General features: G+C 52.4%; 1 protein-coding gene across 1 annotated transcript; it reads left to right on the top strand.

The window, feature by feature from the left end:
- Window positions 1-1,963: 1,963 nt before the first annotated feature.
- LOC103190655 (acid-sensing ion channel 4-A-like) lies at window positions 1,964-17,406 on the top strand. The gene is given in 11 exon segments (XM_042336176.1): window positions 1,964-2,696; window positions 12,727-12,775; window positions 12,778-12,870; window positions 13,503-13,630; window positions 13,887-14,043; window positions 14,444-14,500; window positions 14,967-15,120; window positions 15,532-15,623; window positions 15,920-15,999; window positions 16,472-16,570; window positions 17,305-17,406. Coding segments are annotated over 11 exon segments (1,578 nt in total). The 5' UTR covers window positions 1,964-2,129.
- Window positions 17,407-17,614: the final 208 nt, after the last annotated feature.

Genomic DNA, 17,614 nt, shown 5'->3' with positions numbered 1-17,614 from the left:
GCGCGGAGGTGGGGGGATTATTACCCCCGGAAAGTGATCTGCAAAACAACTAACAACCGAGTTCCTACTTACTGCTGGGTAAACAGCGGCGCGAGCGTGGAGTCAAGAAACTTGCCTAAGGTTTCACCCTAACCAGGAATCAAACCCGGGTTTTCTCGCTTGCGAGGCGACCTGGGATGTGGTACACAAGAGGCTAAGGAGCCCGGCTTTCTCCCTCAACCTCTCGGCCCATTATTTGCTCTAATTGTTCCACGTTTAAAGGTCTCCACGGGGCTCAAAGGGTGGAGTCTGGCAGGTGTCACTGGATGGGTTTGGGGGGAGAAGCCCCTTTGGCGCCTCTGACCGCAACCTGTCAGGAGACAAGGGGTTAAACCCTGTAGTGACTAAGCTGTTACTGAGTGTTGAGCAGGTCACAGGGGCTTCGGACACTTGTTTTAACTCTAAACCCTGCTCGCTCTCTCACTCACTCTCTCACTCTTGCTCACTGTCTCACTCACCCTCTCACATTGACGCCCTCTCTCGCTCACTCTCTCACTTGCCGTCTTGCTCTCTCTCTTCCTCTCACTCACCCTCTCTCGCTCGCTCGCCCGCTCGCTCTATTACTCGCCCTCTCACTCGCTCTCTCATTCTGTCGCTCTCTCATTCTCTCTGTCTCACCCTCTCTCTGCCCCTCTCGCTCTCTCTGCTCAGGAGGAAGCCTCACAGCTGGACAAGCTCATGCTGGATGTTGGGAAGAGGTAATCAATAGCGTTCACATGCTCTGTGCCTTTCAGTGGCTGATCCATCAATCGGCCCGTGGCTCAGGTTAGCGACAGAATCTGTGTTTGTTATCGTACCAATTAGTCAGCGATCAGACTGCGTGAGGCGGGGGAGAGGAAGACCCTCGGGCGCTTATTGACAGGCGAAAGAGAGAGATGAAATAATAATAATAATAATCCTTGCATTTGATATGTGGCTTCATCACGTTGTCAAGACATCTCTGTGTATTTTGCAGGCGAAACACGGCAGCCAATTGCGCACAGCAGTGTCCCACAAACAGTCGTGGAATGAGTGACCACATTTTTTTTTTGAGGGATTATTAACCCTGGAAAGCGATCCGCCAATTGTTTAACAACCGGGTTACCACTTACTGGAAGGTAAACAGGCGTGCGCGCGTGCGTCTGCGTGTGGCTTTCGGAAACTTGCCTAAGGTTTTGTCCTGCCCAGGAATCGAGCTGTGGTCCTCCCGCTTGCGAGGCGAGCGCGGTGACTACTACGCTACAGGGACTCGATGAAAGGAAAGTTCTCATGGTTTCTCTGAGAGGTGGAGAGAGGGAAAGGGAAAGGGAGTGAGCGAGAGAGAGAACAGGAATTATCTAAACTCACACGGACAAAACTTGGCTGCAGCTGGTTGGGGAGGAAGCCGAGGACACGAGTAATCGGGATTGTATCGCTTCATGAATTATTAAACAGCCTGAGTTCTATTAGCACTTGTGTGAACGCTGCAATTTGTAGCCAGGTCTTTGCATGGAGAGGAGCGCTCTCTCTCTCTCTTTCTCCTCTCTCGCTCTCTCTCTCTCTCTCTGTGACAGCTGTATTAGTGCTGATAAGCAGGACAGAGAGCAGTCATCAAGTAGTGAGCTCCGGCAGTTAGCGAAACACAACTGAGAGCCACCAGCTCTCTCTCTGTCTCATTCTCTCTCTCTGTCTCTTCTCTCATGCCCTCTCTCTCTTTGTGTCTGTCTCTTCTTTTTTTCCCCTCTCTCTGTCTCGTTCTCTCTTTCTTTTCTCTTCCCGCTCTATCTCCGTCTCTCTCGTTTCTATCTTCTCTCTCTCGTTGTTTCGTTCTCTCTGTCTTCTTTCTCCCCCCTTCTGTCTTCCCTTTTATCTCTTCTATCTCCCCCTCACTCTCTGTCTCCGTCTCTCTCTTCCCCCCGCTCTCTTCCCCGTCTCTTGTCTCATTTTCTCCCTCTCTCTTTTCGTTCTCGTTCTCTCTCGCCCCCTCCCTCTCTCGCTCGCTCTAAGTTCCGTAGCAGGATCCAGTCTCAGTCTCCAGTCGGTGGTGTTGGTTTGGTGAGCGCTGGCTCTCTCCGCACGTCAGGCACAGCTAGAGACACAGGCAGAGCCGAGCACTCCCACAGCCAGGCCAAATGCCGATAGAAATAGTTTGCAAGATTGCCTTTTCGGAGGAAGAGGAGAAGCAGAAGGCGACGAGGGAATGTGACAAGGAGAGCTTGCTGGAGGAGGAGAGTGGAGCTCCCCCCAGCACCCTGTCTGCCTTCGCTGACACCTGCACCCTACATGGGCTGAGCCAGATACTGGGGCGAGGGGGAGGCGGGGGGCTGAGGCGGGGGGTCTGGACGATGGCCTTCCTGGCCTCTCTCGGTCTCTTCCTGCACCAGGTGGTGAGCAGTGCAGTGCTGTACCTGCAGCACCACCACGTCACCGCAGTGGACGAGCAGAATGGCCGGGAGATCGCCTTCCCCGCCATCACCATCTGCAACATCAACCGCTTCCGACACACCGCCCTCACTGACGCTGACATCTTCCACCTGGCCAACATGACCGGGCTCCCGCCCAAGAACAAGGCCGCCAACAAGGGCTACGCCAAGGCCAACATGGAGGACATATTTAACCGCACTGGTCACCAGATGAAGGAGATGCTGAAGAACTGTAACTTCAGTGGAGTTCAGTGTCTGCCCATTAATTTCTCCGTGGTACGTTCTGCTCTTTATACCTCCCTCTCTCTCTCTCTCTCTCTCTCTCACTCCCCCTCTCCATCCCTCTCTCCACACTCACAGTCTTTCCCTCCATCTGCTCACTCTCCCTCCGCTCTCACTCTCTACGCTCCCCTTCCCTCCCTCCATCTCTCCCTCCGGTCTCTCTCTCTCCCCCCCTCCTTCACTCCCTCTCTCTGCTCGCTTTCACTCTCCCTTACTCTGTTTCCCAAAGCTCTTTTTCTTTCTCTCTCTCTCTCTCTCTCTCTCTCTCTTTCTCTCACCGGGCTCTCTTTCCCTCCATTCTTTATCTCCCCTCTCTCTGCTCTCTCTTTCCCTTTCTCGCTCTCTCTCTCTGCTCTCAGATTGTGGGAATATTAATGTTTTACATCAATGAGAAGCCGATGTGTCTCTCACACTTTTGCAGAGTGGGAGACAGTTGGTGGGATATTAATCCTCCCTCTGCCTCTTACACCAGTTGTGCATGTGTCCCAGTTCCATGCTGTAGCATGTGTGCGTGCCTGTGTGCTCGTGTCGTAGGCCTCGTGTGTGTTCTGGGACGTGTTTGCGTGTCCCAAAACATGTGCGCTCTGTGAGTCGGGGCTCATGGTCGCTACTCAATTCTGTGTCAATCAAGCCACTTGAGGCATTTGGTCGCGGTATCAATCAGGCGTGTTAGTGACTGTCGGTCACGTGTTCAGGCATGTTATTGACTGTTGGTCACATGTTCAGGTGTGTTAGTGACTGTCGGTCACGTGTTCAGGTGTGTTAGTGACTGTCGGTCACGTGTTCAGGTGTGTTAGTGACTGTCGGTCACGTGTTCAGGTGTGTTAGTGACTGTCGGTCACGTGTTCAGGCATGTTAGTGACTGGCGGTCGTGTGTTGAGGCATGTTAGTAACTATGTCACATGTTCAGGCATGTTGGGGCTTGTCGTGTTTTGGCGTATCAATGAATGGCAATCAAATGTTGAGATGTGTTAGTGATTGACAGTCACATGTTGGGATACAATATTGACTGTGAATTTAAATCCCAGGTCCACTTTATACAAAATACATGGAGGTGAGTGAGTGAGTGAGTGAGTGAGAGAGAGTGAGGGATGGAGAGAGCGATGGAATGAAAGAGCGAGGGAGGGAGAGAGCGATGGAGAGAAACTGAGAGCTAGAGAGAGGGAGGGAGTGTGAGAGAGTGAGAGCAAGGGAGGGAGAGAGCAAGGGAGAGAGAGGGAGTGAGGGAGGCAGACGGGGAGTGAGGAGATCAGATGAGCTGGAGATTGTGATACAGAGACACCTACTGAAGGTGAGGTCAAAGCAGGAGTAGCACTCACTGGGTGTGGAGGGTCATAGTGGGTGCGGGGAGTATGATGTTGGGGGGAGGCTCACAGGCGGGGGGGAGGGGGGGTAAAACATCCCCTCCCTTCGCTGTCATCATTGTTGAACCATCCTCTGCGCTATACAGATGTAATTTGTTGTTGTGGTTGAAACAATTCAGAAATAGCTGTTTCTTGTCAGATGTGAATTTTCCCATCTTGAAACATTACTTCACTCTGATCTTTATCATCTCTCTCTCTCTCTCTCTCTGTCTCTCTCTCTCTCTCTCAGTCTCTCTCTCTCTCTCTGTCTCTCTCTCAGTCTCTAGCTCCCTGTTTCTCTTTCTCTGCTTCTCTCTCTCTCTTTCTCTCTTGTTTGTTGAGTGAATGAGTGTGTGTGTCTCTCTCTCTTTCTCTCTCTCAGTTTTGATTAATAATAATAATAATCCTTGCATTTAATATAGCACCTTATCACGCCTTCATCTCAAAGCGCTTCACAGAATATACTGTAAAGTGGATTGACTGTATTTTGTGGGCAAAACGCAGCAGCCAATTGACCTTAGCAGTGTCCCACACACAGTCGTGGATTGAGTGACCAACTGTTTTTTAAATTAATCCAGCAAATTTTTGGCTAGGTCACTGGGAGAAACTCTGGTCTGGAGGGTCAGGTGGCAGGAGGTTGTGGGTTCCAGCATCCCCCACGTCAGGGGCTCTGAGCTCTCAGTCCAGCCTGTGCTGGGGATAGAGAGAGAGAGAGAGCCACATTGTCGGAGACATCGTCTCTGTTTCTGACTCTGTTGTGTAGATGAGGTGCATGAAGCACTTTGTGTGGGTAAAAAGATTAGTTATCGCTGGTGAGGAGACGAGTAACCGTGAGTGAGGAAAGGTGGTTATTATACACAACAGGCTCTCAGGTCACTGACGTCAAATCAGGAATGAGCAAAAATATCAATGCAACAAGATACCAAGGCACAAAAACTGAGACACTCACTCACACACATACACTGACATACAGTCACATAAGCACAACACTCGCACACGGACTCAAATATTCACTCACACCCTCACACAGACATACTCGCACGCACACACTCACGTGCATACTTACTCTTACAGACACAAACACAAACAAAAGGGGCCTCAGTTTATAATAATTATTATTGGCAATAATCCTTGTATTTGATATCACGCCTTATCGCAGAATCAAAAGGTTTCAAAGTGTTTCACAGGACACAGGGTAAAGCAATAGTGACTGTATAGTTTTGGAGGGAACGTGACAGCCCATATACGCACACCAACGACCCCGCAAACAGCCGTGAAGTAAGTGAGTGATTTTATCATGGGATTGTCGGCCAGGACACCAGGAGAGAGAGAGAGAGAGAGAGAGCAACCCCTATCTCTTTTCCCGACAGCGCCGTGGGATCTTTAACGTCCGCCTGAACAGCGTACAGACTTGGAGAGAGAGTAAAGTTTAACATCTCGCCCAAAGGACGGCATCTCCAACAATGCAGCACTCTCTCTCTCTCTCTCTCTCTCTCTCTTCCCCACCCCCCCAGTACTGTGCTGGAGCGTCAGCCAGGACTGTGAGCTCAGAGCCCGTGACGTGGGGGGAGGGCTAAACCTGCGAACGGACGTGTCTGGCTGCGAATTGCCGAGAGGCTGCTGAGCTGAGGTGCTGTTGAGACAAGATAGCTGCTAATTCCTGTTCACTCAGGGCAGAGACCTGCTTATTAACTGAGGGTCATGGGCTGATATCAGCCATCGTTATTATGTGTCATACCCCCCCCCCACACACACCATACAGACACACACACACACAACACGCACACCATACTGACGCACACACAACACACACTCTGCACCCCCCCCCACACACACACACACACACACACTCATACATAGGAACATAAGAATTTGCTGGACGAAAGAAGACCAAGGTCCATCCAAAAACAGAAGTGGCTGGGAACACTCAGCGGGTCAGGCAGCATCTATGGAGAAAGGAATGTTGGTCAACTTTTCGGATCTGACGAAGGGTTGTGGGACCTGAAACGTTGACTCACTTTCCTTTCTCCATAGATGCTGCCTGACCTGCTGTGTGTTCCCAGCCACTTCTGTTTTTGTTTTCAGATTTCCAGCACCTGCAGTATTTTGTGTTTTGTCCAAGGTCCATCCAGTTGGCCTTCCACCATCCTGGCTGTCGCTTGACATGTCATGCCCCAAAGTGTACACTGTATCCCCAGATAACAGAAATCTACCTCATTTGTTCTTGAAATAAATTTTTTTTGCCTTCCATTCATTTACTATTCACACACAGCCCCTCGCCCCGCACGCGCGCACACACACACACACCGCCCAACACACACCGCTCACACACTCACATACGCCCCCTCCCCCCCCCCCCCGACACACATGCCCCCACACACACCACCTACACACAAACACACAATGACTGAGGTGCGCACACTCTCTCAGCACTTTCTAACTCTTCCGTTGGTGAGTGACTCCCAGGCGCTGACTGTGGGGCGAGGTCAGTGCGATGGACAAAGGCAACACATTCACGGTGACCACTGCCAGCAACACAGGTTTTGAACAACGGACAAAAGCTTCTCTCTCAGACACCACGGTTGGGCTGTCAGAGACTCAGGCAGACATAAAGAGGCCATTATTACATGCTGTGAGAATCAGAGCTGAGTAGGGCTCAGGCGCGCGCGCTCTCTCATAATCTCTCAGCTCCATCGTGGAGAGTTCAGTCACTCTCACAATACGTCACTCCTCTCCCCGCTCTGCAGCCCCTCAATCCTCTCTTCTCTCCCCCATTTCCTTCTTCCCCCCTCACACCCTATCCCACACACTCTCTCTCTCCCCCATCTCTCTTTACACCCCCTTCTGTCCTCAGTTCCCCACTATGCCTCTCTCTCCCACCAATGCTGCACTGGAGCATCAGCCTGCACCAGAGATCAGAGCCCCTGGATCGGGGGATTAAACCCAGCACCTTCTGACCCCGAGGTGTGAGAGGGACAGAGCGGTCGGTGAAGTCCTCGGACGCTGGTCGGCATGACTCGGGGAGAACATGGGTTATGGAGAGGACAGACTCCGAGTCACACAAACAGTTGGACAGACACCACAGAGAGACTAATGGAGCAATAAACTGGATAAGGAGACAGTCAGACAGCTACGTAACTAGATGCCGGAGGCAGTCAGACAGAAAACAAGCGGTCCTTTTTTCAGTCTGCTGTGTTTTTGAGAACCTAACATTAACTTAGGTCTATTGCCATCCCCTGCTCTCTCTTCCCATCGTGTCTGTGCTGGTGCTCGCTACCCCACTGGAGCTCTCTAATCTCATTCCCTGCTCTCTCCCCATCGTGTTGCGTTTGATGAGATTAGAGTAAAGCGCTCCAGTGGGGGAGCGAGCATCAGCACAGACACGATGGAGAGACAGAGAGCAGGAGATGGTGTGTGTGTGAAAAATTGTGTGGAGCCTGGCTTGAGCAGCTGCCTTTAATCCGCTGTTAAACCAAGTGTGAAACAAGTGACAGCAGAGAGCACTTCGGTGACTTGTGTAAGAAAGTAAATAGCTGTGTTTGTGATCCCGACAATCTCAGCCTGACTGGTCAGTCTGACCGACTCCCCCCCCCCCACCCCACTCCCGGTTGGTCACGGTGATGGGTTTCCGTGTGTGGGTCAGAAAAAAAATGATACGGAGATGGTGTATGAAATTTTATGATTAAATCCGGACGGATAGAGTCCGGATGGTGCGGGCGGGTGGGGGGAGCTTGCCTGTTTTGTGCCCCCCTGTCCTGGGAGTGAGCGGGGTGACCTGGAGAGAACATGGGATTGGGCGGGAGGAGGGGGAGTGGGTAAGGGCAGGGGCCGCGGACTTGCTTTTGCTCAGAGGATAACATTATGTCTGCAGCAATTTGAAGCAATTTCAAGCCTGGCTCTCCAGTAATTTTCTAGATCAATGGGGAGCAAGCTCCAGGCTGCTTATCTCACAGCGCCTCCCGGAGAGCTTTATGTTAATGAGGAGCGAGCGAGCGCTGTGCCAGGAGCCAGGCTGCCCCATTTCATACGCCTGAGAAAGCAAAACCCATTGCGTGTCGACAGCCATCAGCCTTACCGAATTAACCTGTGATGGGATGACAAGGATCCTCATCAATTTTGCAACCAGTCCAGGAACAAGTAGTCACTTATGGTTGGGAGCGACACAGCGATTCCAATTAAAAATGCTCCTCTTAACCCCACTTCCCTCACGCCCTCCCCTCCGAAAACACACACCCTGTCGCCCCATTTTCTTCCTGCAAATGTGTCTACCGAAACCCCTCACCCATCCATCCAATCCCCCCCCCCCCCCTCTGTGTTTCTGGCCTTTCACCGTTCAACCCCAACCAACCTTACCGCTAATGCGGGGTCTTCAATAATTCAGAGCTGAAGATCTCTGGCAGAGAATTTCGAAGAGGGGGAGGAAGGTGGCTGAGGACGAGAGAGAGAGAGAGAGAGAAGGGGGTGACAGAGGGAAAATAGAACAAGGAGAAAACAGGAAGGTTACAACGAAGGAAAACTGAGCGCAGAGAATCGAATGGTCGGAAAAGAGCAATACCAAGAATGGAATGAAATAGAATGAATATTAATCTTTGCATTTGTTGCGTTGCGGAGCCTGTAGCTTAGTGGGTATGAGAGAGGACGTGGGCTTGATTCCCGGGCCGGGCGAAACCTTAGGCAAGTTTCCTTACTCAACACACGCCTCTGTTTACCTGGAAATAAGCAGCAAACCGGTTGTTAGTGGATTGGCAGTTCACTTTCCGGGGGTAATAATCCCTTCAAAAAATATTTGGTCACTCAATCCACAACTGTTTGTGGGTGACGCTGCTGTGTGCAATTGGCTGCCGCGTTTCGCCCATAAAATACACAGTCACTACACTTTACAGTACATCCTGTGAAACTCTTGGAGACGTATCAACGGCAAGGATTATTATTATTATTTGATACGGTGCCTGGAAATGTCTCAAATCACAGAGTAGAGGAGGGCGACGAGGGGTAAATTCAGGACATAAACCAGGAAGTGTGTCTTTACACTGAGGGGGGGAATCGATGGTTGGGAATGGTGTCACAGGGGAGGGGGAGATCAAGTCTGGTCCACTGGAAATCAGTCAAAATGCAGCTCGACACTGCGATAGGAAAGGGGGGGCAGGGGAGATTGTGGACGGACGAGACCAGATGGGTTTCCCCGGGGTCTCCCCAGGGTGGACGTGGGGCCTTTAAGCGGCGAGCGCTGGGCAGGAAGGGGTCTGGGGGAGCCTGCGGTGTGGGAGCTGTGTTACCAGGCTCCACGGCTAATGATATATTTCAGTCCGCTGATCGCTGGCTGCCGCATGCAAATGACTTGCTTCTGGCATTTTAATCAACGGATTTTCGATTACTGCTGTCCTGTGCGATGTCCTTCACTGGGGGCGGGCCGGCGGGGGGTGGGGGGGGGGGGGAGGCTGACAAACACACAGCGTTACGTACATTGCGCCGAGCTTCCTTTCCGCTCACTTCCTCATGTCCGCCCCCCTCCTCCTCAGAGATTCGAGCCCTTCCACCCTACCCCACCCACGTCGGGGGGGGGGGGGCTTTATTACAATAATAATAATCCTTGCATTGATACAGTGCCTTTTCACGTCATTGAAACGTCTCAAAACGCTTCACAGGATACACTGTACAGTGGAATCATTGTAATTTGTGGGCGAAACGTGACAGCCAATTGTGCACAGGCAGTGTCCCACACACAGTCGGGGATTGATGGACCAAATTATTATTTTTTTTTGAAGGAACTATTACCCCCGGAAATCAATCCGCCAATCGACTAACAATCGGGTTCCTTCTTACTGCTGGGTAAACAGAGGCGTGCGGAGTAAGGAAACTTGCCTGGGGTTTTGCCTCACCTGGGAATGTTTGTTTGTTGAGGAGGCGATGGGGGAGTTTGTGAGGGGTATCTGTGTGTGTGTGGATGGGAGGGGATGTCTGGAGATGGGAGGAAGGCTGACAAGATGCTATTAACAGCCCTGCACACAACTCCTAAATCAAAGACAGTCGTGTTTATAATGACAATTTAATAGCTAGTTTAGTACATTATAATTACACTGTTGTCAAATGCTACCACGCATCTCTCCTCAAATAAACCAGCCCTCAGTGTGGGGGGAGCGTGGGTGGAGGGAGTAGGAGGAAACTGTCCTTTAACTGAGTTCCAACGTCCCGGGCACAGCCCCCCACCCCCAGTGACCCCCGTTACCAACCGTTATCCCCCTCAATGCAAAGAAACACTTCCTGTCCGAAATTTGCCCTTGCCCCCTATAATAATAATAATAATCCTTGCATTTGATACAGCGCCTCATCGCGTTTTCTGGACGTGTCAAAGTGCTTCATAGAATATACTGTGAAGTGAATTGACTGTATATTTTATGGGCAAAACTCGGCAGCCAATTGCGCACAGCAGCGTCCGTCCCACAAACAGCCGTGGATTGAGTGACCCGATTATTATTTTTTACATTTGTTTTATTAGGGATTATTACCCCCAGAAAAGCAATCAGCCAATCGACTAACAACTGGGTTCCTACTCACTGTTTAAAAACAGGAGCAAGGAAACTTGCCTAAGGTTTCGCCCTGACCCGCCCGGGAATCCAACCAGGTCTCTCACTTGCTCTTACCGTTGAGCTACAGGACTCCTATCGGAGAGGATTGTCCAGGTTTTCCTGGCTTAACCCCATTCAGAATCCTATTGCCTCTCCCAGCCTCTCCGTCCCCACTCCTCACTGCTCCAGCTGTCCATCGCTCGGGATTTCTAAGGAAAAGAATTTCAATCCTAGAGGTGGGGAAATGGGACCTTTTGTGCCAAGCGGGAGAAGAGAGGCAGAGAGGGGTGGTGGGGGAGGGGAGGGCTGGGAAGGAGGGAACGCCACAGTCACCTGGGGGGGGGGGGAAATGGGATTTTTACAGAAATTTGGGAATTTTGGAGCTGCTTTTGTGCAGATGTAGGGAATTGAGTCCAGATGTTGGTTATACATGGACACAGCGCCCCCTGGTGCCTGTTATACAGAGAGACACCGGGTACCACAACATGTTACCTGCTTAACCAGACCACGCCACTCAGTCATGGGTCATGCAATATACACGTGACACGGCACAGAAACCCGTGCGAACTATGCCGTGTGAGATACCTGCCGCAAAACGTGACACACGCTACATGTCACACGAGTCGCATAAGTAACACCCCGTGTGGCTGTGCGTATCGTGGTGACTGAGCTATGAGCCAGTCTGGCAGCGTTACTCTTGAGTTTGCTCAGCGACCGACAAGAGAGTGAGATTGGCACTGAGTGAGTGAGCGAGGCAAAGACAGAGGGAGAGTGAATGAGTAAGCGAGTGAGTGAGTGAGTGAGTGAGGGGTAAAGAGAGAGGGAGAAATGCAGAGTGATAGACTTCGAGAGTGACAGAGGGTGTGCATGAGTGAGAGGGAGTGTGTGTGAGAGCGAGAGGAGTAAATCAGAGAAAGACAGAGATGGAGTGAGAGGCTGAGAGAGAGAGAGAGAGAGAGAGAGAGCTGGAGATACAGTGATGAAGGGCTGGAGGGAAGGTCTGACAGAGGAGTTGGCAGTTGCCTTGTGAGGAGAAGGTTGGAGATGTGATGTGATGTATTTGCTCCAGGCTCTCTGTCAATCAGGCTAATGGGGGCTGATCACCTTTACAGCACAGTGTGTGGTCACTCAGCCTCAGCCCGGCTCATCCTCGCACTCTCAACTCCGGGTCAGGAGGTTGTGGGTTCAAGCCCTTCATCTGAGCTCACAGTCCAGGCTGACGCTCCAGTGTAGTGGAGGGGGGAGAGAGTGCCGCATTGTCAGAGACGCCACCCTTCTGATGAGGCGTTAAACTGAGGTTTCTACAAACTGCCTTGAGCGCATGATCCAGGAGTTGTCGGCCAGACACCAGGTGAGAGAGAAACTCGTCTCTTTTCCCGACAGCGCCATGAGAGAACAGGGCACAGACGGGAGCTCAGTTTAACGTCTCATCTGAAGGATGGCGTGTTTGGCAATGCTGCGCTCTCTCTCCCCGCCTGATGCTGGGCTGGAAGGTCAGCCTGCACTGTGAGCTCAGAGCCCCCAACGTGGGAGTACAACACAGGGTTACACAAGTACTTAGTCGCAGCTACATTTGAATCGATCTGGTAATTCCAGATAATCTAATAGCCACTGTGTTATTGGAGAAGGTGCCAGGCCGTTCCCGGTAGGTAATCAATGTCTCCTGGGGGTGATTGATCAGGGCTCAGTGACCGGCCCAGCCAACAGCACTCACACTGGAGCTACAGCCCAACCCAACCCAACTCAGCCCAACCCAGCATTAACCCAATCCATCTCAGTCCCAACCCCAGCCTAACCCAACACACCCCAGCGCCAACACAGCACAGCCTAGCTCAGTCTAGTCAGCCAGCCAAGCCCAGACAGACTGACCGGCTGCTGTTCCTACAACATCAGTTATCAGATAATCAGCATGTAATGGAGGGAAGGGCTTCCCAGAGCCAGTGTACGGACACCGAGTGGAGGGGAGATGGGGTGGTTGGGCAGGAGGACATTAAGGCTCCCATGATTCTTTGCTCAGTGCCTCAGGCTTGTGTTTGTGGACTCAGCCCCCACCCTGTGTGTATTTGTTCTCTGTAACCTCTAACCTTTCTCCCGCCCCCATCCCACCATGGCCAGGTGTACACCAGGTACGGCAAGTGCTACACGTTCAACTCAGGCAGAGAGCGGACATGGAAAACCAAGCAGGGGGCATGGGCAACGGGCTGGAGATCATGATGGACATCCAGCAGGAGGAGTATCTGCCCATCTGGCGAGAGACTGGTAGGTGTGAGAGTGACTGGCGATGCTGCGGTGATCAGTGACTGTGAACAACACCGCCACGCACAGCGCTCACACCTCAGGGCCAGGAGAACAGGGTTCAAGCCCTGCCTCACCCCCATTCGGGGGGCTCTGAGCTGACAATCCAGACTGATGCTCCAGCGCAGCGCTGGGGGAAGAGAGAGCGAGAGCGCTGTATTATCGGAGATGCCGTCCTGTGGATGAGATGTTAAACCTCACTCTCCCCATCTGTGCCCTGTTCAGGCGGATGTTAAATATCTCCTCCGACGCTGTCAGGACAAGAGAAGGGAGTTCTTCTCTATCCCTGGCCGTCAAGACAATACCCCATAAAATAAAATCCCTGCCCCCCCACCCCCCCCCACACACACACACCGGGGCTAAGCCAGGCTTGTTAAACAATGAGAAATAAGCAGCCGTATAAATGTTCATTTGTTTTGTAAATTTTTATGGTTAACGTAATGTAGACTTTCAAAACAAGTCCTTTATCTCTCTCCCTTAATTTTTCTCTCCTTCCGTCCCTCTCACTCCCTCCCCCTCTCCCTCCCTCTCCCCCGCTCATTCTCTCTCTCCCACTCACTCCCTTTCTCCCTCCCGCACCCTCTTGTTCTCTGTAGATGAAACCTCATTCGAGGCTGGAATCCGTGTTCAGATCCACAGTCAGGATGAGCCTCCGTACATCCATGAGCTTGGCTTCGGAGTTCCGCCGGGTTTCCAGACCTTTGTGTCCTGCCAGGAACAGCGGGTAGTTACCTCCCTCCCTCCCACTCTCCCCTCTTCAGCCTTGAGAAGAGACGTGTGTTACAGAGGGACCTGTTGAGGTGTAAGATATTAAACCGGGACTGAGACAGGAAACCTTGGACTCAAAGCCCGGGCGGGTGGGCAGGGGAGCAGGGGGTCAGAGATCGGGGGGTGAAGGACTAAGCTCAGGATCTTGTTTTCCCAGTTTTACTGGCCAGGCCAGGTTGGTTGTAACTCGGTCTCTCTCTCTTTGCCAACAGCTGACCTACCTGCCTGAGCCGTGGGGCAACTGCAAATCAGAGCTTCCCAACAGCAACGTTCCCGGTTATGTCAATTACAGCATCACGGCATGCCGGCTCAACTGTGAGAAACAGGCCGTGTTGAAGGCTTGTGGCTGCAGAATGGTCCACATGCCAGGTACCAGCACTGCCTCACCACCAGCACAGTGTGGGGAGCAAGCACCAGAACAGACACGATGGAGAGAGAGAGCAGGGGTTGGGGTTAGAGTAGAGAGCTCCAGTGGGGGAGCGAGCCCCAGCACAGACACGATGGGGGGAGAGAGAGAGCAGGGAATGGGGTTAGAGTAGAGAGCTCCAGTGGAGGAGCGAGCCCCAGCACAAACACGATGGGGAGAGAGAGAGAGCAGGGAATGGGGTTAGAGTAGAGAGCTTCAGTGGGGGAGCGAGCCCCAGCACAGACACGATGGGGAGGGAGAGAGAGAGAGAGAGAGAGAGGGAATGGGGTTAGAGAGCTCAAGTGGGGGAGCGAGCCCCCTATTGGCCTCTTGGTCTCTCTATCTCTCTCTCTTCTGCTAAAGGTAATGAATCAATCTGCAGTCCAGAGGACTATATGGAGTGCGCTGATAAGACACTGGGTACGTATTTATTTAATTACCTGTATTTATTTCCTCTAGTGTGTGTGTGTGTGTGTGTTGCCTCATTCAGCCCAGTCACTCGCATTCTCGTCTCCAAGCCAGACATGTGGGGCCTCTGAGCTCACAGTCCAGGCTAACACTCCAGGACACGCCGTCCTTTGGATGAGACATTAAACTGAGCTCTCGTCTGTACCGGGGGGGGGTGGGGGAGGGGTTGGGTTGAGGCGAGGTCGGAGTTGAGGGGAGGTTAGGGGTGGGGGGTGTGCGGAGGGGGTGGGAGCTTCTTTGCTGCTGTTTGAAGATGTCTGAATTCCGGGACAATGAGTTGTGGGGAGTGATGTGAATTTCTCCCAAGGGGGAAACTCCCCCCCCCCCCCCCCCCCCCAAACCCCGTCCCCCAGGCTGAGGCTGTGATGAATTGCCTGCCTCTCTCTCTCTCTTTCGCGCTCTCTTTCTCTCTCGGCAGACGATCTAGTGAAGAAATCTAACGAGACCTGCCCGTGCGTGACCCCCTGCCACACCACGCGCTACAACAAGGAGCTGTCCATGGTGAGGATTCCCAGCCGAGGCTCTGCCAAGTTTCTGGCTCACAAGTTCAACACCACCACAGACTACATCAGGTAGGTCAGTTACCCTGTGCGCGCTTCACAGAACGTACTGGGAAGTGTAGTGACTTGCGTACGTCGTGGGCGAAACACAGCAGGCAATTGCGCACGGCAGCGTCCCACACACAAACAGTCGTGGGTGTGTCAGACCGAGCTGCCACCCCCCACCCCCACCACCTGCAAAAAAAAATGTTTTATTGCTTGAAGAGCCGAGGTAGACACTGCGTTACCGACTTACCACTGATCCACACCCCCCTCTCCCCCCATCCACTTTCACCCACACCACACCCCCCAACCCCCTCTCCCCCGCCACACACCCCTCTCCCCCCTCTCCCCCTGTCCCTCTCTCCCTCTTCCCCCACACCCACTCTCCCACGGCCCATCTTCCCCTCTCCCCCTCCTCTCGCCACCACTCCTCCCCCACAGGGAGAATTACCTGGTCCTGGACATCTTCTTCGAAGCCCTGAACTATGAGACTATTGAGCAGAAGGAAGCTTACAGTGTGGAGGGGCTGCTGGGTGAGTGACTCAACTACCCGTGGGGAGGGGGGGAACTGAGATCAAACAGGACAAAGATTTACCTGAAACTCTCTCTCTCTCGGGTGATGTGTACTGCGGCCCGGGGGGGGGAAGGGGTGTGTGGGGGGGTGCGCTTTGTGTTTGATTGTTAAGAAATCGGTGTCTTGGGTTTCACTTTGGCTCACTCTCCCCTCCCCCTACCCCATTCTCCACCCTCTCTTCCCGTCCTCCCCACCACACCCTCTCTCCCCCTACACCCTGCTCGCCCTCTTTTCCTCCCCACCCCCCCCCAACAGGTGACATTGGGGGGCAGATGGGGCTGTTTATTGGAGCCAGTATCCTCACCGTCCTGGAAATCATTGATTACATCTATGAGGTGAGAATAACTTCCTCTCCATGAACGTACATAGAGCCTCACACAGCACAGCACCTCACGCTGACACAGTCTTAACAAAGGGACCACAGGGAGCTCTGAGCAAAGAGAAACCACTCAACCAGTGTGAACAGTCTAGTTATTTAAGGTGGGTTCAACCATCACTTCAGGCAGCATATTTATGTAAGATAGCAACTGGGGGAATCTGACTGAGAACAACTTCACACTGAGGGTAGTGAGAGTGTGGAACTCGCTGCCGTTGAATCAGATAGTGTAGATATCTTCAAGAGGAAGCTGGACCTTCACATGATGGAGGGGAATAGAGAGTGTGGGAGGGAGGGAGGGAGGGAGGAGCGGGTGGTGGGGTGGGGGAGACTCGTGTGGAGTATAAACCCCAGCATGGAGTGGCTTGTTTCCGTGCTGTACATATACAACTATGTATAATTGTTCACCGTGTTCCTTTCTCTCCGCGCAGGTGATCCGGGTTAAGGCACAGCGTACGTTCCAACGGCAAAAGCCTCAGAGAGAGAGCAAGGACCCCATCGCTACCCTGGGGCTGGCCGACATGAAGCCGGTGAGAAATCAGGGATCGCTCCCTCTTTCCTCCCACATTCCCGTCTCCGATCCCAGGCTCCGTCGTGACCTCCCATCTCATATTTTGTAGGCAAATGCAGCAGCTATTTTGCACACAGGAACATCTCACAAACAGCTATGAACTGGGGGTGGGGGGGGTTGTCGACCAGGACACCGGGAGAGAGAAACTCCCATCTCTTTCCCCAACAGCGCCGCAGGAGATCTTTAACGTCCACCTGAACAGGGCACATATGGGGAAAGAGTGAGGTTTAACGTCTCATCCGAGTTAAGACTGGATTTAAAAGGATTTTTCACAATTCTGTGCTGTTTAGCATTTTAAAACAAAACGAGTCTCCTGGGCAAAGTTTAAGTCCTGCAATTGAAGGGTGGTAAACTGAGAACAAATCTGCAGAAAAACTACGTCAGTGAGCGAGTAGTAAACACGTGGAACAGGTCCACAGGGAAACAGTGGAAGCAGAAAATGTCGATAGTTTTAAGAACAAATGAGATAGATTTCTGATAGGAAATAATTTGGGGGGATACAGTATTTGGTTTGGGACACAACATGTCATGCGACTGGCAGGATGGTGCAAGGTGATCTGGATAGACCTTGGTCTTCCTTTGTCTAGCAAATGTTTATAAGTCTTTATTTTTTCCTCCTGGCGCTTTACGAAGCAAATGGCAAATGTGTGTTAATCATCACCTGACGCCTTGTCCCGTGTCTTGTGCCCACAGAGTTCCCGCGAGGCACTGAGCAGCCTATCTGACGGGAGCCCCTACGCCACCAACCTGCTGCCATACCACCACAGGCCGCCCTTCGAGGACTTTGCCTGTTGACTGTGGCCGAGCTGGGCAGGCTTCTCCCTTTCTCCCACCATCCCCACCACCCACCAGCGATCTCCAGTCTGCGGAGAGCTCCCTGGAACTGCCCTCCCCCACACCCCTGTCCCCCCACACCCCCCTCCCCATCACCGGCACACCTCTCGACGTCAATCGCTCAAGCCAAAGTCTCTCACGCTGTTCCGGTCACACCTCAGACCGAGGA

This window comes from Callorhinchus milii, unplaced genomic scaffold (assembly GCF_018977255.1).
Source record: "Callorhinchus milii isolate IMCB2004 unplaced genomic scaffold, IMCB_Cmil_1.0 Scaffold6, whole genome shotgun sequence".
In the NCBI taxonomy this organism is placed as follows: domain Eukaryota; kingdom Metazoa; phylum Chordata; class Chondrichthyes; order Chimaeriformes; family Callorhinchidae; genus Callorhinchus; species Callorhinchus milii.
Note: the sequence above shows the minus strand (reverse complement) of the source record. Positions and strands in the feature narration are given on the sequence as shown.